Source organism: Sceloporus occidentalis, unplaced genomic scaffold (assembly GCF_023333645.1).
Source record: "Sceloporus occidentalis isolate IW3139 unplaced genomic scaffold, rSceOcc1.0.p SCAF_1, whole genome shotgun sequence".
Lineage (NCBI taxonomy): Eukaryota > Metazoa > Chordata > Lepidosauria > Squamata > Phrynosomatidae > Sceloporus > Sceloporus occidentalis.
In genome coordinates, this window is record NW_028316981.1 from 43,714,927 (window position 1) to 43,739,296 (window position 24,370).

At 42.3% G+C, this 24,370-nt stretch overlaps 1 protein-coding gene across 6 annotated transcripts in view; it reads left to right on the plus strand.

Annotated features, from left to right (window-relative positions):
• LOC149321341 (contactin-4-like) overlaps positions 1-24,370 on the plus strand; it is a 700,468-nt gene that overhangs the window by 672,447 nt on the left and 3,651 nt on the right. For all 6 annotated transcript variants that reach the window (XM_089519801.1, XM_089519827.1, XM_089519837.1 and 3 more), the window contains 8 exons: positions 7,710-7,868; positions 11,477-11,626; positions 12,663-12,733; positions 17,434-17,668; positions 18,322-18,437; positions 20,337-20,523; positions 20,917-21,029; positions 23,678-23,846. In XM_089519801.1, the coding sequence (XP_089375927.1) occupies positions 7,710-7,868; positions 11,477-11,626; positions 12,663-12,733; positions 17,434-17,668; positions 18,322-18,437; positions 20,337-20,523; positions 20,917-21,029; positions 23,678-23,846 (1,200 nt within the window). The remainder of the gene's footprint in view (positions 1-7,709; positions 7,869-11,476; positions 11,627-12,662; positions 12,734-17,433; positions 17,669-18,321; positions 18,438-20,336; positions 20,524-20,916; positions 21,030-23,677; positions 23,847-24,370) is intronic.

A 24,370-nucleotide genomic window follows, 5' to 3' on the forward strand; every position in this document is an offset into this window, starting at 1 on the left:
ATCCAAAAGTCTCCCTTTCAGAATGGTGTTAATGAATTCTCATAAAAACTAAATTGCATAATTTTATCTGCTGTTGATGAACATATATTCTTTGCCTTGTATGTGCTTGTCAAAATAACCACATAACACCGATATGGGAGAAAGGCCACAACTTTATTAAACCATTGGTAGGGTTGGCACAAAGCATAAGGTCAGGATCTGTGCAATCAAACAACCACCCTGTTGTTTGATTATCCAAAGCCGGGTCCCTACCCGGTGCTTGGGATGACCTAGGGGCTAAGGAACACCGCTTGAGCGCAAACCATGCCTTGCGTTCCCCAATTCACAAAGCCCCTAGTCACCGGGAGGCGCACCTGCGTTCTGGCCCCCGCAATGGCCAGACGCCTTCGCTCATCGCCCCCGGGTACCTTGTGACTCCCAAACCAGAACTCCATAGCCCTGGTACCACCAACGTTCAGATCCTGGCCTATGCTGCCGAACAGTTGTGACAAAAAACCACCTGAAACAGCGGTGGGCGGGCGGGAGAAGCTCGAGGCTAGCTCCCTTCCAAGCTTGGCTCCGCTCTCCTCGGAGCCAAGCGCCGACTGAGGAGGAGAGGCCTCCGAGCAGCAATAAATACTGCTCGGCCCCTCCCCTCTGCGTCCTTTGCGGGGCCCCGCCCCCAAGGCCGGGCCCACCAATGGGCAGCCTTGGAGGACCGGAAGCCCCGCACCAACAAGCCCGGCTCCCAGAGCGTCCCCGGGCCGGAAGGGCCGCCCCTTCCGGCCCCACTGGCCAATCAGGAGCCGAGGCAAGCCCCAGAGCACTCTGGGGCTTGTAGTTTTTGCCGCGCTGCAGCGGCAAAGCAGTCTGCCCCGCGATCGGGGCGACTGCATTTTGCCTTGTATGTGCTTGTCAAAATAACCACATAACACCGATATGGGAGAAAGGCCACAACTTTATTAAACCATTGGTAGGGTTGGCACAAAGCATAAGGTCAGGATCTGTGCAATCAAACAACCACCCTGTTGTTTGATTATCCAAAGCCGGGTCCCTACCCGGTGCTTGGGATGACCTAGGGGCTAAGGAACACCGCTTGAGCGCAAACCATGCCTTGCGTTCCCCAATTCACAAAGCCCCTAGTCACCGGGAGGCGCACCTGCGTTCTGGCCCCCGCAATGGCCAGACGCCTTCGCTCATCGCCCCCGGGTACCTTGTGACTCCCAAACCAGAACTCCATAGCCCTGGTACCACCAACGTTCAGATCCTGGCCTATGCTGCCGCCACAAAAGGCCTACACGGAGGCCTGCCGCCAACCCTGCCAAGAGCGATTTAATGTCCGCCACATTGATCCAAATGTGGGCGAACATAGCCAGCAAAGGCCTTGGATCTCCAGCGTCCCACTTGCTTGATATCTCTGGCAAGCATGCCAGCCCCAGAGGCCGCAGTGGCCGCACCAATACGAAAAGAATGTCCACCGAACTCCCTGGCAGGGAGTCCCAAACTTGAAATGACCATTCTGAGCACAGAAACAAACTGGTATCTTGTAAGGGGAGAACCATCCACATGTATGAAAAGAAAATCGGCCAACGAAGGCCTAACATCCCAGAAGAGTCGAAGAGCTTTAACTGGGCAAACAGGGGAGCCACGAAAGCGACGTAGCACCACATTCTGACCAACCCCTAACTGGTCGCACTTGGAGCGACGCAAAGTTAAAGAGACACCGTGCTTTATAAAAGTTAAGTCAGAAGCACGCAGTGCCCTGTCAGACAAATCGCTCTTGGACCCAGCAACTAATTCGCCTAAACGAAAGGCGCCAAAAAATGCCACTGCGAAAGCAGCACAAAACAGCTGAACTTCGTATATTGAAGAACAAATGACAGGAAGAGTAGCACAAATTTTACAGAGCAATTGTAAACATATTGGTCGTCTTGTGTCCTTATTACAAGCATAAGCACGTTTCCAACCTTCAACCGCCCTTTTAACCAGAAAGGAGGCACATGGATCAGCAAATCCCCCAGCCTTAGAGAAAAAAGAAATACCAGCCAAATGGATGGACATTGTCTTAGGAGCCACATTATTGTGGCGTAGCCAAACTAAAAAACGCAAAACCACCTCCGTGGGCAAAGGCCAAACATGCCGAGTTCTAGAGTCATTAAAATAATCTGCCAGCTTTCTTATGGCATTTTTGTAAGTCTTTAAAGTGGAAGGAGCAATGGATCCCAAAATCCCGTCCATTATTTCAGACAGCCAACCTCCCACATTGAAGCAGGACATTGGGTAGGTTGAAGGTCTGCCTCCGGGGCTAATTGTCGAAATCGCTGAAACTGAAAACGAGAAATTGCATCAGCAATGCCGTTATCTAAACCAGGAACATGTTTAGCTAGGAAGGAAATATTGTTAATCAAACAACACAATACAAACTTCCTTAACAAACTCACTACCCTCGGGGATTTTGCTGACTGCTTGTTGATAATTGACACCACAGCTTGGTTGTCGCACCAGAAAAGGACTCTCTTATTTGAAAATTGCGAGCACCAAATGTGAATGGCCACAACAATGGGAAAAAATTCCAAGAATGTCAGATCCCTGAGAATGTCTGACCCTTGCCAGGCCACAGGCCAGCGCTCGGCACACCAGTGGCCAATGGAAAATAAACCAAAACCGATGCTCCCAGCTGCATCTGAATGAACCTGCAAAGAATCATTAATGTGCCAGGTTCTCTGCCAAATGGCAATACCGTTGAAACCCTTGAGAAATTGGAGCCAAATGCGAAGGTCATCCTTAACACCTTTTGTGATCCTAATGTGATGGTGCGGCAGCCGAGGACCTGCTAAAGATCTGGCTAATCTAGCGCAAAAAGCTCTGCCAGGAGTCACCACCTTGCATGCAAAATTAAGATGTCCCAGCAGGGACTGAACCTGCTTAAGCGTAAGCTTGGGAGCCTGGAGAGCATGCTCCAAAAGTTCACATAGCACAACAATTTTTGAATGAGGTAAGGAAGAAAAACCATTGACCGAATCTAACTGAATCCCTAGAAAGGACATGGCCTTAGCTGGACCCTCTGTCTTGTCAGCCGCAAGCGGAACCCCAATTTCCGCAGCTAGGGAAGAAAAGGCAGTTAATAAATCCAGACACATGTTAGAATTAGCAGGGCCAACAAACATAAAATCATCCAGATAATGAGTAACCAAAGATGAAGAAGCCCTACGCTTTAACTCCCACTCCAAAAAGGTGCTAAAGGTCTCAAATGCTGAGCAGCTGATGGAGCAGCCCATAGGCATAGCCTTGTCAAAGTAAAATTGACCTTCAAATTGGAAACCAAGGAAATGAAAATCGTCCGGATGAACCGGAAGGAGTCTAAAAGCTGACTGAATGTCACACTTGGCCATAAGAGCACCTGTGCCGCAGGACCTGACCAAGCGAACTGCGTGATCAAATGAAGCGTATTTTACTGAGCAAAGCTCATCGGGGATGGCATCATTGACAGAAGACCCTGGAGGGTGAGAAAGGTGATGAATTATCCTGAATTCCCCAGGAGCTTTTTTGGGTACAACACCCAAAGGGGAGATATGAAAATTAACAAAAGGAGGTGAAGGGAATGGGCCAGCAACCCGCCCAGCCTGGATCTCCTTCTTAATCTTTAAACGGAGTACATCAGGCATAGATCTGGCAGATAACAAGTTCTTGGGAAACTGATGTGACAAATGACCAGAAACGGGAATCCTGAACCCAAATACAAAACCATTGGCCAAATAGGAGGCAGCTTGTTTATCAGGATAAGCTTCCAACAGTGGAATAAGAGCCTTGGGATTTACCGGAGAAAAGGCTAACGAAAATTCTGGAGTGGTGACAACCGAATTATTTTTGGCTCCCTGCTTGACCGGCACTTGGCCCCCCGGCCCCATCGCCTTTTCCGGTGGTTGAAGAAGCAGAGCGCCCCCCCCGAAAGGGCTGGGATGCTTGAGCAGGACGGGAACAGGAAATTTTTGGATGGGACCCTCTACAATTAGAACAACAATGCTCATATTTACATTGAACACGGGTACAACGACTAGAATTATAATCCCAACAAGACAGAAACTTAGAGTCCTTCTTAGCGGGCCCTTTTTGAGAGCCCTTGAACCTCGCAGACGTGCCCACTTCCAAGAGCCAAATCTCGTGATGAAGAAGGTCCCAACGTTCACGAGAGTTCTGTGAGGCATGTTGTCGAAAAGCGGCATCATAGGCAATAGCGGCTGCATCTCCAGCGTAAACCCTGGCACGCTGGACGTTCAAAAGATGGCTAAGCAAATGCCAAGCACGCTCAGGGAACGCCATGGAGACTACAGCCGCAAAGATGGTGAAGCCCTCCAACCAATTAGAAAAAGTAGGCTCAGCTGCAGCCACCCTGGGCTCATGTCTGCTCTTTTTGGTTGAAGTGACAGCAACCGCCTCCTTTCCTTTAGGTTGCAGTAAGGAAAAAACATCTACGTAGCAACCTCTAAGAATGTTGTTACGTATCTTCTTAGACAGATGAGCTCCAGGAGGGCGCTCTCCAGGAGAGCAAACTGGGAATTGAGCTGCAAGAGGATCAACCCAAACTCCTTGCACCCCGGGTCGCCAAGCTCGCTTCTTAATGGCCCACCGCGGCAAACCCGGGACCATGGCATGGTCGACCCAAAAGCCATCCCTCCCCACTGGCACATCAGGTTGAAAACCACCTGTAGAAGCTGATTGTACAGAACCAGCCTTCCGCACTCTCCGTCGTTTCCTCTTAGCCTTGTGCTTTCTCTTCCTCTCCCGGCGCCGTTGTGTCGCTGAAACTCCGGAAAGGTCGTCCTCATCCGATGACGACGATGAAGAGCTGGAACTAGAAGAGCTGGATGAGCTGGAAAGCTGAACTTCCTGACGACGTGAAGCAGCGCCGTACGACTGAGAGCCTTGAATAGCTGAAGAAGTGGATGGCTGTACAGACACGCTGGCATCCTGATGTCTTGGCTGACTCACCGGAACTGCAGGCGTAGAAGTGTAGGGCATCTGACCAGCCTCCACAGCATGCTGAATGAATTCAGTGATGGATCTAGATAGGTTGGCAATAGCGGCCGAGTTCATCCCAGCAGGAACAGCTGGCTGTGCAAAGTCTGCCACAGGAGGAATGCTCACACTCTGCAAGCCAGCATGCGCAGATGGAATAATAGGAGACCCCTGTCTGGAGGCCTGAGACCGACTCGGCACAACATGAGGATTTATAACCAACCGAGCCCTGCGGGACTCTATCCTCTTTGACCTTTTGGGAGACATCTCAAATCAGATGTAAAACAAGCAACTGCTGATAAGGCAGTAGACAGTCAAAGGCACTAGCAAGCAGAAATTGATCAAAGTGTGGGAAAACCCCACACAGCAATTGACCCAACAAACTAGCACTAAATAACAGTGTCAAAGCACTGCAACATTAACCCAAAGGGTTAAAAAGGGGAGAAAATACAAAATGAAGCCCCTGAATAAACAAAAATGGCGATTCCCGCCAAAATCCACATCAAAAATGGCGCTCCCGCCAAAAAGGAAAAAACAAAATGGCGCTCCCGCCAAAAACAGAGGCTAAAATGGCGGCTCCCGCCAAAACTGAGGCCCAAGCTACAGGCCTGGTGCCTGTAGCCGCCCCTTAATGGAGCCTCCAACCCCCGAACTGCACCCCAGGGGGTGGGGAGGACTTACCCAATGGCCGCCGGGCCGCGGAAAAGCCGGCAAAATAGAGGCCGCGGACCAAGGCAGAATGCGCCCGGTGGAATGGGGATCCGGGGAGGGAGCCTCCCCGAACCACACCACCCCACCAACCTTGGCCCAGTCGGCCCCCAATGGAAGGGAGAAGCTCGAGGCTAGCTCCCTTCCAAGCTTGGCTCCGCTCTCCTCGGAGCCAAGCGCCGACTGAGGAGGAGAGGCCTCCGAGCAGCAATAAATACTGCTCGGCCCCTCCCCTCTGCGTCCTTTGCGGGGCCCCGCCCCCAAGGCCGGGCCCACCAATGGGCAGCCTTGGAGGACCGGAAGCCCCGCACCAACAAGCCCGGCTCCCAGAGCGTCCCCGGGCCGGAAGGGCCGCCCCTTCCGGCCCCACTGGCCAATCAGGAGCCGAGGCAAGCCCCAGAGCACTCTGGGGCTTGTAGTTTTTGCCGCGCTGCAGCGGCAAAGCAGTCTGCCCCGCGATCGGGGCGACTGCATTTTAACATGCTGACCACTGTCTGAGAGAAAATTTCAAGATGACCTTGCCAAAATCATTTCTGAAGAATCAAAAACCCAAATAGAAATTATTAACTGGCATTTTATATTTTTTAACTTATTTTGGCTGGAATCCTGTATCAGCTTATACTTAAGACTTAACTACAGGGTCAAGCAGAAGGCCAGGAAAGAGCAGCCCAAAGCTGCTGCTTCTGAGAGTGGGCCAAGACCCCACTGACCACACTGCCTGCTCTCAAGGCGGTCTGCATGCACATGCTATAACCACATGGTATGACCTCAAGCCGTGCTGCTGTTTTTAAATGTTTTGCCCCCTCCATCCATGTGTACCATTGCGGAAACACACTGTCAGTGACTGCCTCCTGACTAGATGCCATCCCATTGGATGGCTGCTCCCTTTGATCGTGCACACAGTCACACCTGTGAACCTCCACTGGCCATTGGAGTAGAGGTGTGCCCAGTCAAACACTGGCAATGCATGATCCAACACAACCAAAAGGGGTGTTCTTCCCCTGTCTAATTCTAAACATATGTCATCCATCAAGGAGAAGAAGTCTGTCTCCTTCCAAAAAAAAAAAAAAAAACCAGACCTGAACTCAGGCTGAAAGAATAATAACCAGCTCATTCAAGAAAATCTGGTGTTATGGTGCTGCCACTTGCTGAAAGAAAATGAGGGGAGATTGGAGAACGGCTGAAGTCTGGTGTTTCTAGGATGACTTTAATCTTCCATGAAGCCATAAAATATTGTAAACTTGCAGTCTGTGCCCACTTACCTGGCAGGAAGTCACACAAATTAATTGAACTTACTTCTTAATAGAGCTGCATACCATTCCAAACTGATGCACATTTCCTTTGGAGAAAACCACACTGAATATATTGGGACTCACCTTACAATAAGATTGTACTGAAAGAAATCTAACAAAAGCCTAAGTCTTGCATCTTCACTCTTCCCACAACTTCTGAATTCTACATAAGCATTTGTTAGACATTCTCTGGAATTCATTTTCAATGTGTTTTTTTAGCACTGCAGAATATGGTTTTGGCTTCATTTTCTGTAACTATAGTTTTTTTTTAAAAAAAATGCTGTCAGTCAGAAGCAGCTCGTAATCTGAAAGAGATAAAAGTGACCTTCCAACAGCAAGTTTTGTCTGCAAACTTCTTTATCTACCAAAAGTGGGGAGAACTAACTTTAGTCACCCTAGTTAAAGTTTGATTCTTTTCTGCCAGACTACAGCTAACTGGGGAAAGCCATGTGGTGGGAATTTGTTTTTGTGCAAGGAACTGAAAGTAATGCAGATCCAAAGTACAATATCCAATGCAGCCTGATGACTTTAACATTTGATCCATTTTATATAACTTTTTTGCATGCTGAAAGCTATCCATCACATACATTATGTTCTTGATCTGAAATTTAAAGTCATGCAACTGCTTGATCTTAACTGTAAGATATTTCCATATAATGTTACATATTGAGTACATTTTGTCATCTTGAAACTTTTTTGTTTATTCTATAACAGGCCCACCAGGTCCACCTGAAGCGGTGACAATTGATGAAATCACAGATACAACTGCTCAGGTATCGTGGAGGCCGGGACCTGACAATCGCAGCCCTATTACAACATATGTTGTTCAAGCAAGGACCCCATTCTCTGTCGGATGGCAAGCAGTTAATACAGGTAAACAGACACCTTACAACTCATTGAATATGATCTACTACTTCAAGTGTGTTCTCCAGATGCTGTATGAGAGAATGAACAAGTACAAAAGACTCTGAACCTTGGCAGTCATGTGTCTTGTCAATTTGGTTTCAGTAATTCAAACAGGGCTACATTTCAGAGACCTTTACTGAACACATAGGTGGGTTATAGACCGCCGAAAAGCGGCGGTCTGGCTCCGCCGCCGCTTGCAGCGTCCAGGAGATGCAGCCTTTAAATGGCGCGACTCCCAGACGCTGCAGAGAAGGAGCGCAGAAATCGCGCTCCTTCTCAGGCCCCGGAAGAGGCGCCGCAAGTGCCAAAGGGCGCACTCGCGGCATCACTTCCGGTGCGCCACGTGCAGACGCAGAGCGTCCGTTACGTCAATATGGCGGTGGCCGTGTGGAACGGCCGCCGCCATATTGTACGTATTGACTACGTATTAGGGTTAGGGGGTGCGGAAGCACCGCCCCTTCCTAACCCTAATACGTATTCAATACGTATTTTTTGGCGGTTTGTAACCCGCCATAAGAATCAAAATATACACAAAAGGTACGTTGGGAGTCTGATACATATTAAGCAAATCCATCAAAATATAATTTGTTCAATGTGGCTTTTCTAGAGATGGGGAAAATTCACACAAGGAACACACTTATTGCATGATCAGGATCCTATGAAGCATCTGAAGTAAGTCTGTTTTTGCTAGCCCTCTGCAAATTTGGGTTCAAAGGTTCTTGGAAGGAGGAGGGGAGGAAGGGAGCAGAAACAAGCTCAAAGCATGAGCTCAGGGATCAAGAAGAGAAAAATGGTTTCCAGGTGAATGCTTGCTGCTGGTTCGAAAAAACTCAGAAGCTAATCCTCTCAGTGACAAAAGGAGAGGGCAGTATCCGTGGAATAGCTGATTCTAACACAGAGAGAGACTGAGAGAGAAGGGACTGGGTCTCTTGTCTTGCCCAAGTTCCTCTTGTTCCCTGTTCCAACTCTCTGATCCTTTTGCCATCAGATCACCAGAAGAAGAACTGCAATAAGCGGCTGAGCTTCCAACTGCTTAAAGAACTATGAACTTCTCTTTCTTTAAATATACACATAATGGAAAATAGGATGTAGAGGAGGAAGATACAGCTTGTAGGGAAAGAACCTTCAAAAAACAAAGGTTTTCAAAGGTCCAAAACAGATGGGCTAAATAGAGCAGCTCCCAGTGGCTGCAAGGTGTGGCATGCAGACAACACACATCCCCAGAGTGGCTTCTAGCTGCTCCAAGACTGCCTAAGGCAGCCCAGAGCCACCAGAAAAAGAAGCACAGAAAAAGCAGTTCTTGCCAGCAGCTCGTTTGAGACCACAGGAGCGGTCCACTTTCAAAGTTGGCTGTCCAATTGCCACAGACCCAGGCCAATCGGGGAGCCAATCAGGGCTGGATACCTTTCCTTGGATCTTTTTAGATCTTTTGTGAAGACAAGCAGGGAAGCACAAAAACGTGTTATTCCTGCCAGAAGTGCAGAACTTCTCAAAAGCCTTGTCTGTACTGGCCAGGATACTCCAGGGGCAGTCTAGAGTATCCTGGCTCCACAGCTCCCTCATTCTGCCGCTGTTACCTTCACTACCATTTCTGCACAGCAGCAGTTATCTACATGGGTACTCCACTGGGCCACATAGTGCATCCATTGCCACCACCGGTCAGATCAGAGCAAGGTACCCAGTGATGATCATATTGCTGAGCATCTCATTCTGACCTCAAAATAAGCAACCCACAGAGGCAATGGATGCACCAGGCAGCCCAGTGGGACACCTGTGCAGACAGCCACTGCAGCATGGAAACAGAGGGCTCCAGATGTTCTCAGAAGATCTAGAGCAACAGGTGACTTTTTTAAAAAAAGTTTTTACTATTTTTTTTTAAATGTTTTATTCTCCTGTTGTGGTTCAGGACATGCCGGACATTGTTTGGCCTACCCACACCAGAACCAGGGTTTGGGTCATGCATCATTGAAACAGGACAGTGCCAGAAAGGGGGTGGGTGAATGGGCCTTTTGGCTGTGTAGGCAAGGCCTAAGCTACTTACTGACTTCACAGTGATATCTACAAAAGAACTGGCCAGAGGTAGCAAGGGCTCAGAAACACAGAAGTGAGCAAGAACCTTGACAAATCAAAAGTTTAGGAAGAATACAAGAATAAGGCACATTGGAATCCAGGCCTTTTTATATTGTTCCTGAAATCTGTGCTGACACCAGAGACATCTTTCATATGTATGCAAAGAAGTATGCAGAAATATGAAATGAAGGAATATGGAAAGGTGGCAGTGATGGACAGCCTTCACGAGGCTGTTTCTTTTACCAGAAATCTAATTCTGGGTGAATATGATATATATGCCATCTTTAACGTGATTCATGATTATCTAGAAGCTCAGGGGAAAGCTTACTTGTAGCAGGGGCTAAATAGAATTTCATTTGCTGATTCTTATTCTGAATACATGTGCTGTTGCTTTCCCAACCCTACAGGGTACTTGGTCCATTTGCCTTTTCCATAGCCCCTTATGTTGTGTGACTAGTATTATTAGTGGCAGTCCACCATTCTTCAATGCACAGGGCAGTTCAAGGTCCATGCATATGTTTTTCATGCATCAGAATACATTCTAGCACACACAAGCTGGGGAACAGCTAAAGTAGAGAGCCTTGTTGGCAACAGAGGCCTACAATCCCCTTAATGTAAATATCAAACTGATTGAGCAGGGGATGAGCCCATGGTATTTGAACTTAGTAAAATGAAAATGTGTGATCCTTACAGTATAGCAAGTCACTACATACTAGAGACCATGGATGGACTTGTCTCCATTAGGCATGTTCCATTTCAGCAAACTACATTTTCCAGCATCCCTATTACCTAGTATAGCACTGGCTCATGTACCAAGGAAGAAATAAGGGAGGGAGTGCTAAAGACATACTAGCCAGAACTTCAGTTTTAAAAGTGAGGACATAGGAGTTAGGAAAAGGCACAATCCAGCTCTTATATTATGACTAAATGTGCTCCCAGCTGATTATTTTTAATACTTATCCTTCTTCTGTATGCTTTGATCTTCTTTAAGAGACATAGCCATGTTAGTCTGGAATAATTCTCAGTAGGCATCTGAGGAAGTAGGAAGTCTAAAACATCTTTTCCCTCAGCTGGCCATGTAATAGTTTTTTAATATGAATTGTTTTATTGTTATGTTTGTAATCTTGTATTGGAATTTTATCTGTACACTGCTTTGATCATTGCGGAAAAGCAGGATAGAAATAAATTATTATTATTATTATTATTATTATTATTATTATCTTATGCTAAAACTTATTTCTCTCAGTCTCAAAGGTGCCACAAGATCCCTTTCCACATTGTAACCTCTTCTTTGTTACCCCAACTTTAGCAATGATTTTTTAAAAAGCAAAAGTAAGATCATTCTCCTAATGGGCCATTTCCTTAGTCTGTACTCTAATCTGCCCCCTTATACTGTGTTTTGCTGTATCTTCATATTTCAAACCAAGATTTCACTGTGTTTTTCAGTAACAGTTGGACACAGTCACTAATACTTTCTTCATCTATGTTTTTCCTCCATCACTCAGTGCCTGAGGTCATTGATGGAAACACATTTACAGCAACAGTGGTGGGTTTAAACCCATGGGTTGAGTATGAATTCCGAGTGGTTGCTGCTAGCCTTATTGGGATAGGGGAACCAAGCAAACCATCAGAGAAGAGGAGAACTGAGGAGGCTCGTAAGTAGACAATGAAAAAGAAATATGTAAGATCAAACAGTCTTTATTTTTATGAATTTACTAAGGGTGCATTGGCACCTCATAATGAAACATGGAAAATAGAGGCAAGTCCTGTTAGTCCTTTTCAGACAAGGATGGAATCACACAGATCAATATACTTTCTGAATGCTATTGGGTTATTGACACCCAACTTATCCATGCAACATACCAAAAGCAGTTAGGAAATAGAGATTTTGCACCATTATGAATGTTAATCAAATATATATCTATAATTGTGCACCTAAGAATAATAACTTGGTGGTGTTAAAGCAGAAGCAAAAAGCTTATCCTCATTCCTTCTGAAAGCATATGTAGTCTGATAAATGGCCCATCTGATGTATAAAATTATCCTAACCCCAATAAATATTTGTCTTGTTCTTTATCATGCTGCTCCCAAAAAGACCACATAGAACCATTTCAGTACTTGGACAACCACATGCCTGTGATCTTTCAAGATAGAATATATTCCTGGATTAATGAATTCCCCTATATGTACAGGCCTTCAGATAAAAACATGATAATCTTGAACACCATCATTTTTAAAAAAAATCATGTTAAAAAAATCATGAAGAGGTAGACATTTTGGCCTATATCCTTATGTTCTTTCATATTTGCAAGAGAAGCAGAAGGTATGAAGTATCCAGTTCACTGAACTGGCTACTGTTGAATAAGCCTTATTGTTTATGTGCATATGTACTAAAAGCTATAAGCTTACATCAGTACATTTCCTAAACCACCCCAGCAAAGGGTTTTTTTTAAAAAAAAATATTTGGAACTGTTAATTTTAAATTTTGTTTTAAATTTAAAATCAAGAGGAATAAGAATGACAAGACTGTGCAAATATTATTAGTCTACTGTAAAAACACTCTTCTGAAATGTTCATTAACATATCTAAAAATAATAAGTCATCAAATACCTTCCCTGTATATGCTTCAAAGAGCTGTAAACTAGCTGTCTAAAACTTGAATAACTGCAATGTTTGTCTTTTCTTCTTCAGTTCCTGAAGTCACTCCAGCTAATGTCAGTGGAGGTGGTGGCACTAAATCTGAGTTGGTGATAACCTGGGAGGTAAGTGATGTGTTAATTTGGGAAGGGATGAATTTACTGTTTTTAATGTCATACCTCTCAGGTGCAAATCTGAAGATATTGTATCAGACAGCCATTTATCAAAGGATGAACAGTTTATTAAATGATTTCCATTGCCTAACTCTACCACCTTCTTAGTAGAGGGGACAAAAAATGGCACTGACAACCTTTTGATCCAAATACACTGTCATGAAATGTGGTGAAATATAGGTTGAAGCTAGAGAATGAGGGTAGCCCTATTTTTAGTCAAACCAGCCTAATTACCTGACTAATCTGTAGATCCAAATACACATATCCTTCAATTTCCTCGGTTTTCCAAATTTCACAATGAAGCTTTTCCTTTTTCTTACACAGCAAGCTTTATGGCTCAGCAAGCATGATGAAGCTGTGCCACAGCTGTTTTAAAAATAAGTCAGTTGTACCACCTTTGTGTATACTTGTTAGGTTTCTGCCCCAGCTCCCCTTTTCTCCTAGCTCTGGATGATAAGGAAATCCAGAACTCTTAAGATAATTATTTCTCTGTGTAAGTGAAGAAGCAGCCAACTAGAATCCTCCTGACATTGCAGGAAAGGGAGATTTCTGTTCCTTTTTTTATCTCCTTTGGACAGGAACATGTAGAATATCTTAAACTGGTGTAGAAAATAAAAGGGATTCCTGTTTCTAACCATTTTCTAACCATTTCCCACACCCAAGGTAAAAAAAATAATAATACAGCATTACCCACAGACACACTATTGTTTCTTCAGTTTCCTGAGACTTCTAAAAAAGCAAGTTTAGGTTTATTGGGTTTTTTAGTATTTGCTTCATTGCTCAGTATGCTGAATTCAACCCTTCAATGCAATGTTCAAGGGTCCATGCATGTGTTTTCCATGCACTAAAAGACATTTCAGAGGACACAAACTGGGACACAGCTATTGTACAGAACCTTATGGGCACTGAGGCCTGCAAACTACTTAATGTTTTCTGTAAACATAAACTGATCGAGCAGAGGATGAGCCCATGGTATCTGAACTTAAAATGAAAAGGCAGTGATCCTTACAGTGTAGGCATTACATACTAGAGACCATGGAAAGGCTCATCTCCATTAGACACATTGCTGTTTCTTCACCTTCCTGAGATTTAACCAAAAAAAAAAAGTCAACATTTTTTTTTTTTTAGTATTTGCTTCATTACTCAGTATGCTGAATTCAAACCTTGTTAGAGCTCATTATTTCCACTCGATTCCTTCCACTCACACGCCCCAATACCTATTTGAAAGTACTAAAACTATTGTCCAGATTTTTTTTATTTTATATGCCCCCTGGAGTAGGACCCAAGGTGGCTCACAAAAATAATCAGCTAAAAACAATAAAATTTTTGAAACACAGTTAAAATCAAATCAAAGGTATAAAATGTTTGAATCCTGGCTTGACCATATAAACCCACTGGGTGATCTTGGGTAAGTCATACTCTCTCAAATTCAGAGGAGTGCAATGACAAACCCCCTCTGAAGAAACTTGCCAAGAAAACACCATGATAGGTTGCCTTAGGGTTGCCTTAAATCAGAAATTACTTGAACACATACAACAACAACAACAACAAAATCATTAAAACATATAAAAGTTACAAAATAAAGTTTAAATTTTTAACCCATAAACTGCAGTAAGTATGATGTATATCTTTTTTTTAAAATGGGCATGGATGCCACAGTAGCTTCCTCAAATCCAAAAGAAGCAATTGTACTTCTGTATTTAAAAAAGGACCTAAGCATAGGCTAATCTGGCTGGCTTCAATGGAACGTAAAACTGCCCTTAAGTAGCATTCTAAATAATGATATTCCTACAATGAGGCTTTTCGTTTCTTTGGTTTCCTTACTGAGACTAGATAATTGGAGCATTGCACTAGTGACCTAAATGTGAAGCGACCGCTTCTGGCATCAGACAGCATTTGCCTGCTACTCTGCATCACACTTCAACATGCGTTTCCTGTCATGTTGGAGTTCACAGCATAGTTAAATTAGGTCATGCCCTTTGCATCAAAACTAACTATGTGCTCTGTCTGGTAAGGTAGAAATGACACACAAGGGAGCAGAATCTTTGTGATTTGAGCAGCTACAGATGCCTATGCTTTGCTGCCTTTAAAAAGGAGAACTAGGTCTTGATACAAAATTAATGGAAGTTAAAGTGTTTTGCTAAGGAAATCAGCAGTCCAGGAAGGGGGAGATACCCACACAGTTGCTAGCCTTTTATCCAAATCACGCCAGCTCATAAAAAAGCAAAAATACAGTACTGTCGACCCTCCATACCCATGGATTCTGCATCCACGGGTTCAACCATCCATAGCTTGAAAATATTTGTTATAATACCAAAAAGCAAAGCTTGATTTTGCCACTTTATATAAGGGACACCATTTTACTCTGTGTTGTAAATAATGGGATTTGAGTTAGGTATCCACAGTTGGGAACCAAATCCTAGAGGATACCAAAGGCCCACTATATAATGTGAACATCCCACTGCTTCCTTTATTATTTGTTTGTTTGTTTGTTTGTTTGTTTTGCCACTATCTCCATATATCTTGTATACTTAATCAAATGTTCCAGGAAAAAGATCCAGTAAAATCTGTGCAAGAAAGTAAAATATAGATGGGGCCATAGTGAGGCAGAACAGAACAAAAAACAATGCTGCATGTAGATAAGAAGAAATTAATTCACTACGTTCCATTCTGTTTGAGTATGAAATGAAATAGATACATGCCAGCTAAGGCTAGGTCAAAATAATCCCCACATGTTCACAGGCCCATTCACATTTTCAGAGCCAGTAACTGTGGAAAGTATCTTTTCTTCAAAAAGAAAAAAAAGCCTTCCACAGTGGAGAAAAGTAAAAAGGCCACTTTGCCCACATAGACTCAGCCAAGTTTCAGGTAACAGACCTAACACTAATAAAGCTTTAGATTTTCTGAAGCTGTATCCAGGAGAATGGCTGGATACAAATCCAACAGATAAATAAATGAGTGAACGAACAAGTGGATTGCTCCTCTGTGCCATGCAGAAAATCGCAGTTGTAAATAAATAAATAAATAAATAAATAAATAAATAAATAAATATTTCCCACCTCTCCCTGCAGATCAAGGCAGGGTTACAACCTGATAAAAATACATACTATAGTACAGCCAATGATAAAATACAGACAACAACAATAATCTCAAATAAAAACCTAAGCCTTATCTTAATACAACAGTAAATAACAGTTACGATTACTCAATAAACATGGTCAAAAAGATTGGAGCATTGGGTGGATGGCTATCTTATACATGGTAAGGTAGATAGGCCCATCTTGTGTGTACAAGAACATTATTGCTGTCCTTGCTTACAGGAGTGGTCATGGTGGCTAGCTAAGAAAGCAGTTTGTCTATTTCTTCCTTTGCACAAGGCTGTAGGAAACCAGGGCAAATCATGGTCTAAGAAGAATGCAATAGGTCTGTTCCCTCAATGTAGGCAGCTTGAAAAGTGTCAAAGGGAGAAAAAAACTATATGAAGGGAGAGATCTGAAAAAAACACAAGTATGGGGTTTTCTAAATTATGATGTTGTCTGCTAAAAATGCAGAAGCTTCTTTTCAAGCTCTTCAAAAAGGCTTTTAGAAGATTCTGGGCCCGAACAGACAGGCCAAAATAAAGCTGCTTCAGGTCATTTTGGAGGTATGCTGTCTAAATGATACATGTGTCATAAGAGGCTGGAAGCCACGCCAAAGCCATGCTCCAGTCTTAAGGACTGGAACGCAGCTTTGCCGTAGCTTCTGGACTCTTAAGATGCATATGTCATTTAAACGGCATACCCCCAAAGTGACCAGAAGCAGCTTTATTTTGGCCTGTCTGTTTGGGCCCTCATTTATGCTTATGGGCTACATTGTGACACGAATCCCACACTGAGTTGCCTAAGCTGTTTCCTTCTCCTGCCACACAGGTAGGGAAGAGGTAGAATTCCCCATCGTATTTATGATTCATATCTAAGGAAGGGCAAGAGCCAGTGTGGTCAAGTGGTTTGAGCATTGGACTATGATTCTGAAGACTAGGATTTGAATTGCCCACTTGTCCATGGAAACCCATTGCGTGACCTTGGGCCCATCGCACACTCTCAGCCTAAGAGGAAAGGAGTGGAAACCTCCTCTAAATAAATCTTGCCAAGAAGATCCTGTGATTGATTCATTTAGGATCACTGTAAGTTGGAAATAACTTGAAGACACACAACAAATCTAAGGAAGGGACATCTCTTTTCAGCAACTACTGAAGCAAATGCAGAAAATAAAATCCCAACAGCATGTGAAGTTCTTTTTTTGTGTGAGCATATATATCCCTTATGTGATCTGGATCCCAGCCTCTATTTATTAGAACTTTCTAGATTTATGAAGCTGACTTGAAGAGGACAAGCCAGATATTTCTACCTGGATTATTCCTTGGAGCTGTCTGTGATATTTGAGGCTACAATTGGTTCCTTTTTAAGACATACTGTTTTAGGACTAGCTGTTTCAAGGGAGTGGACCATAAAAAAAACACCTATTAACAGTTGTAACATGGGCATTTTCATTGCCGGGTATTCTGAAATGAGACTATATAGATCCATTCATTTCTCAAAGATGCCTTCTACTGTGCCTTTTTGTACATTCATTGTACACATTAGGTTGCTTCCATGCTTCTTCTCTTGTTACAGACAGTTCCTGAAGAGTTGCAGAATGGAGGTGGATTTGGTTATGTGGTTGCTTTTCGTCCAGTTGGGACATTAAGTTGGATGCAAACAGTAGTGGCGTCTCCAGATGCCTCCAAATATGTGTTTCGGAATGAGAGTCTACCACCATTTTCACGTTATGAAGTCAAAGTGGGTGTGTACAACAACAAAGGAGAAGGTCCTTTCAGCCACGTCACAGTTGTTTATTCAGCTGATGAAGGTAAGGTCTTGACTTGATTTGATAGCTGTTTATGAAATGGCCGTGTATCTATATTATTATTAGCATATTCAGCTGATGTCCAGGCCTGCTTGTAATAAATGGCATGTAGCCAATTTTAGAATCCAATCTCCTGTAAATGCATATTAATAATGATGACGTTATCTTTGATAATATGCATCAGAAAGAGTGAGAGCATTCATTTAAGGAACAGAGTATATTAAATTGTTCTTAAGTGAAAACATTTCTGCAAATTGAAATTTTAATTCTGACATTTAATGGCACTGTGTTGGTTCTATTAGGGTTGGCCTTATGCCCAGTAGTATGCATGTATACTGAGTTTAAATCTGTTCAAAGATTGTCTTAAAATGGTAATAATACAACCTTCTCCAAATGGGTGCCCTCCAAATGTGTTGGATCACCACCCCTCTTATTCCAGCTAGCTACATTGGCTGTTGGATGAGGGGAACTATAAGCGGAGGACATCAAGTTGGAGAAGGCAATAGCAATACATTTCTGTGTTAGCATTATAGTATTTTTATAGTTGTTAGCTACACCGCTGGCTTTTACACTGCATTCCAAAATGTTATTATGATGAAGAAAAGTTGTGGCCATTAACATAAACTTACCACCAAACCATTGTTCATTCTTTTCAGAGCCCAACAGAGCTCCAACCAGCATCTTTGCCAAAAGCCTTTCTGCTTCAGAAGTAGAATTATTTTGGTCCATGTCACCAGAAATGCAGAGCAAAGGGAGAATACAGGGCTATGAGGTAGGACCATAAATGGCACCATTAGCCTTATAATTCACACTGCTTATAACTACGTGGGATGAAGCCCACCCACTTTGCTTTTCCCCCTAGGGCTTCTGCCTGCCACCTTTATCTCTTCATTTTTTTGCCCAATCCCTATATGTACGGGGGAGGAGGTCATCTCCAAAATGGACAAGGCATATGTGTGTCCTTTTGTCTCTGATGGGGCAAGCTTGGGACCTAGGAAGTCCACTGATAGAGTTAGTTCAGATTAAGCATAAAGAAAAAAAAATACTGCAAACCTACTCTATGACATAAACTATGATATAAACAAAACCAGGCTAGCTAGCTAGTTTCAGTCACTATTTGTCACCACTGTTTCTTTCCTTGAATTTTACACTGTTACCCTCCTTTCTCTAGAAGGTCAAACCTACAAATAATTCACCTCAGTGGCTCAAGTGGTTAAGACACTGACTCTGTTGATCCTCTGTCCTTCATATTAGTTTCATCTGAGGTCTGAACTACTAGATCTGCACAGCAGAAATAATGCAGTTTGAGAGTGCTTTATCTGCCATGGCTCAATGCTATGGAATTTTAGGATTTGTAGTTTTGGGAAATATTTAGCCTTCTCTGTCAGTGAGGTCTGGTGCCACAACAAACTATAAATCCCAGGATTCCATAGCATTGAGCCAGGGCAATTTAAGTGGTGTCAAATCACATTATTTCTGCAGTGCAGATGCATGGCATGGGAAGTGTGTTTAAATTGTTTAAACTAAAAAAAACTAATTCAGCTGATGTCAGTGGGCTTTCACATGTGTTTGTCATTCCTATTACACTGTGCAAAGGGAGGATCTAATTGCAAAATCCACAAATAATATCAGCATAAACAGATTAAAAATACTTAACACACAGCAACAGGGCCACAGCCACACTTGAGGCAAATTTGCTGTATATTATATTTTAAATGTGAACCACCTTCTCACATACACTGTAAGCATCTCACTCGCCCCCGAGTTTAGTAGCAGTTTTTAAGCGTATAAGACTAGAAATTAAAATTGGAAATGGCTTTGGCAAGGAGATTGTCCTCCCCATGGGTCTGTCCATTCAGCAGTTTCTTGCAATCAAAGCACTTAAGTGGGATGTTAAGGACTATAAACTTGACCTTCATAAAGATTGCTGCAGTGGTCAGATGTGCTGACTACTGGTTTCATGCATGAGAGGACTATTCTGAATGGCTGTAACCTCCTGAAATGGAGGCAATGGTAAGATCTATGGAAAGGTGCTAAAACAAAAGTCCTAAAAATGATCTCTTCTAGAACTAAGTCACCTTAGATCTTTTTGTCATAGTAAAAGTCATGTTAAGACTTGTAGAAACATTTGCCATAATAAAGGTAATATTAAGGCTATATTATTTCACAATAAAAGCACCTGGTCCCTTTGTTCCAGAAAATATCCTAATAGGTCAATTGGCCACTAGTTTTAACAGGTGCAGCTATGGACTATCATGGTCCATTGCTAATGACAAGAAACTTCAAATAAACTATTGGACAAGATTAGCCTAAAACAGAATTGTCCCCAGGAGATGTTTGTTTACTATTTAAATAACATAGAAGAGAGAAGAAGGAACTAAAACAAGTGAATTCTTGATTATAGAAAACTGGAACAATAGTTTTAAGAAAACAATTGCAATTTTTATCAGATACAGTTCTGACAGTACAAGTCTAACTGTCTGTGGTGGGAATGTATGACCTTCTCCCAGAGGGTATTTTCAGCTGTTTGTTTACTTACTTACTAGATGCATATTCTGCTTTTCTCCAGGAATGGGATTTAAAGCAACTAACAGTAAAACAGAGTAAAGGAAAGAATGCATCCATGCAGTTGGGAAGTTCAAATAAGAAAACATGCATTTTATTTCTGCAGGTTAGATACTGGAAACATGGTGATAAGGAGGAGCAGGCTGGAAGAATGAAAACCATGACCAACCAGACATTTGCAAAAATTAGCAACTTGAAGGGCAATGCATTGTATCACTTGGCTGTCAAAGCTTACAACACAGCAGGGATGGGACCTTCCAGTGCTGTAGTCAATGTAACAACCAAAAAGCCACGTGAGTGTTAAGGGAGCACGTCTTTCATATTATCAGGACTTAACTCTATTTTGCTTTTGCAAGTGGCCCATACAAATGTTAGCTATTTCTGTGATTTTATTAATCAAGGTAAAAAAATGGAAACTAGCTGGAAAGGAAACAAATATTTATCTTCATGGTTACAATAGGATCTCCTGTTAGTCACCTTCACATTGAATTGCCATCCAATTCTCTTTTTCATGTGCAGCATTTATTCACATCCTATCTACTAATGACTTTGAATATACATGCTTGTCCAACAGCTTATTAACTTATCAAATAAAGGAGATCAAAGCTCCATAGAAAGTATATAGTGATTCAACAAAGAAAACCTTGCTAGGTAATAACATTCAATTTCTAATGTTTTAAATTTAGCACCAAGTCAGCCTCCTGGAAACATTATATGGAATTCATCAGACTCGAAGATTATACTGAATTGGGATCAAGTAAAAGCACAGAATAATGAATCTGAGGTGAAAGGATACAAAGTAGGTAATGGGCAGCAAAGAATATAGTAACTTGTCATTGTGGCAAGACATTGGTATATCTCGTAGCATTGACTATACCATGCAGCAGATTAATTATATGTGAAAATGTAACTTGAATAATGGATTAGAAACTGAGTCAAACAGTTCACTTGAATTGTGATCATAAGTATCCTTGGTAATATAATAATAATAATATAATAATAATATTTATTTGTATACCGCCCTATGGGAAACCAATCCGGGCGGTAATCTACTGTTAAAGACAGAGACATTGCTTTCCAGTAAATATGTAAAGGATTAGACTGAATATCTAATTAACTTTGGGTATGCTCTTTCTATGGTTTCAATGGCATTAAAATATCCTTCACATCTTCACAAGAACACAGACCTGCAAAATTGAGGGTCATAAAAACATTGTTAAAAATGCATGCTGCTTTTATAGGAATTTGGTGTTCTAAATCCAAAAATGACCTCAGATTTGCTCCATCACATACAGTTTTTTTCACAACTTGCTTTGACAATATGTGATTGAATGAAATGATCCTGCAAAGAATTATCCTGCAAAACGTAAGAGGTTAAAGTCTTCTAATAGACTTTCAAAACACTTCAATTCACTGATAGGAAACATAAAAATACATTCAAAAGCACTGAAAGAAATCATGCTGAAATCAATGTCTGCACTTAAAGCTGAATAACAACTGAATTGATAAAAATATGGAATTTGTGGGGGGGAACCTATGATGTGGCATTTTTATTGTGCTTTTCAAATTCAGCACTCAAAAAAAATTAAAAAGAACTACAATATTGGTGAAAAAAATTGTTGCAGGTCTGTGGAATTAATTACCAATGGCTCTGTGAGGAGCAAGCCCAAATTAGACAAAATATATAACCCCAGGGCAAAGCTTGACTTTAGCACTTGTGCTGGTGCACACTCCCAATCATTCTTCTACTAATTACTGTAATATATTCCATATAGCTGGAGAGTGAGCATGACACATCCTGCTTAGCCTAATGAAATATAGCTATTTTGTACTGTTGCACTGGTAGAAAGGATTTCATGTAACACTTGTTAACTGTAGGAGCAATAACATTTATATTTCTTTACCGCTTCATACTGAACTAAGCAGTCTCTGAGACAGGGGTAGGCAACCTACGGCCCGCGGGCCGGATCCAGCCCGGCGAGGCCTTGGGACCGGCCTCAGCCCAGTCCTGCCGCCGGGGCCTTTGGCCTATCAGGAGGAGACGGGCAAGGGGGAGCAAGCGGGGGCAAGCGGCAGGCAAGCAGGAGCAAGGGGGGCAATTATCTATAGAAACCTCAGAAACATGCATTTATATTAACATTTTTTAAAAAATCAGCAAATTTTTTTGCGTGTCCTCCATTTTTTTTAAAAAAAAAAAAGTGTCCTCCATTTGAAAATTGTATCCTACATTTGTCCCGGTTTATTTATTTATATAATTTTAAAAAAATTATTTAATTATTTATTTTTTGGCTTCGGCCCCCCAGTTGTCTGAGGGACAGCAACCCGGCCCCCGGGTCAAAAAGGTTACCTACCCCTGCTCTGAGAGGTGTACAACCTGTAAGTCAACTGCCCCCAACAAGCTTGGGTACTCATTTTACTGATGTACGAAAGGATGGACTCACAATGTTGTGGCTGCAGTACTGGCATTAGCTATAGTGCCACCAGAGCTCCTCCTACATAGGAGTGTCAGAGGCTTGTGGCATCAAAGACCCATCTAGTGCAACATCCAACTCCCACAAGTGGCAGGCAGATATTTCTAAAAATGTCAGAAGCAGGACTATAATAGCACTTTCCTCCTGCGCATGTTCTCCAAGAGATGGGAGGGCATACTGTCTCTCATATGGGAAGTGATATATAGCAATTGTAACTATTCATAGTAATGTATATCATATACTGTAACATTTTCTTTTGCCTACCTTAAATCTCCAATCATTCAGATTCAGTGGATGGTCTCCGTTTACTAGTATGAAGGGGAGGGAAACTAAAACCCATCCACTTTTTGTACATAATCTTACATTTTGATAAGCCTATGAGAGAATTGTGTTTAATGTTTGCTTGCTTGCCTGCCTGTTTACCTCTGTACCTGCAAAGCTTTTCACAGATCAGCTATATGTCACTTGTTGCAGAGATCATTGCATCAGTTCAACACTACAGCACACTACTTTGCACTGAGGCCTAGGTGTTTGCACCAGAAAAATATTTTTGCGTTGAATTCTTTGTCCCAAAACTAGACCTGGTTCCAAACTCAGTTCAGAAATGAAACAGAAAAATGGTGGTCAATTCCCTACACTTCCCAGCATGAAAGGCACATTAGATTTGATAAAATGCTGGCAAAGTATTTTTAGGTTGTGGACAATATCACATGATCAGTCCTGATCTCACAGAGGTGGTGAGTGTTAGAAGAGCTCTGTAACATGACAAAAAGGATGGGAAATCTCACATGATCAATTACACTGTTTATGTACACTAAGATAGGAGTCCTTGGGTGTTCTGGAAATTAAGATACTTTCAAAAATGGAAAATATGATAATTAGTTACAGCCATAGAAAAAGAAGCCATTTCTATTGTCAATCTAAGTCTGTACCTTCTATTCTTTCTTTTCTCTTGGCCAAATATATGGCGCTTTAGGTTTTTTACAGATGGAATAGACAAAGCAGTACCTCTATAATAGAAACTAACAAAACATCTGTAGAACTTTCTCTGCCTTTCGATGAAGATTACATCATAGAAATAAAGCCATTTAGTGATGGAGGAGACGGCAATAGCAGCGAGCAAATCCGAATTCCAAAGATATCAAGTAAGAGCATTTTTGTCTACATGTTATCACCATGGTGACATACAAAGCAAAAATATTTTCTTCTCTCACTTTTGCACCTGGTTTCTCAGAACGAAGATTGGAGTCATTACACTAAAAGATTAAAAGACATTTAATGTGTGTATGTGTGTGTGTTCATATCTGACCATTTAAAATAGCTACATTTATTTCATATAAATATAATGGCTAGTTTGCTTGGATTGTAATTATTTATTTTACTGCCTGTCTTTCTACCAAAAATCACTCCAAACATTCACAGCATCCATTAAAAAAAATCTACAACTGCAAACCACGTTATCAAAACCTGCATTAAACTGACAGTTATTAACCAAGTACACTAATGAATGAGTAGAGACACACACTGTGCCAGTACAAACAAGCTCACATGTAGTGTTCAAGTTGACACAAGCAGAATTCCCATTCACACTTTGTTTTTAGACTCTGCCTATTAGAGCACTGCATGACCACTTGTATAAGCCATTGTAGAAATGCATTCGCAGTTTTTC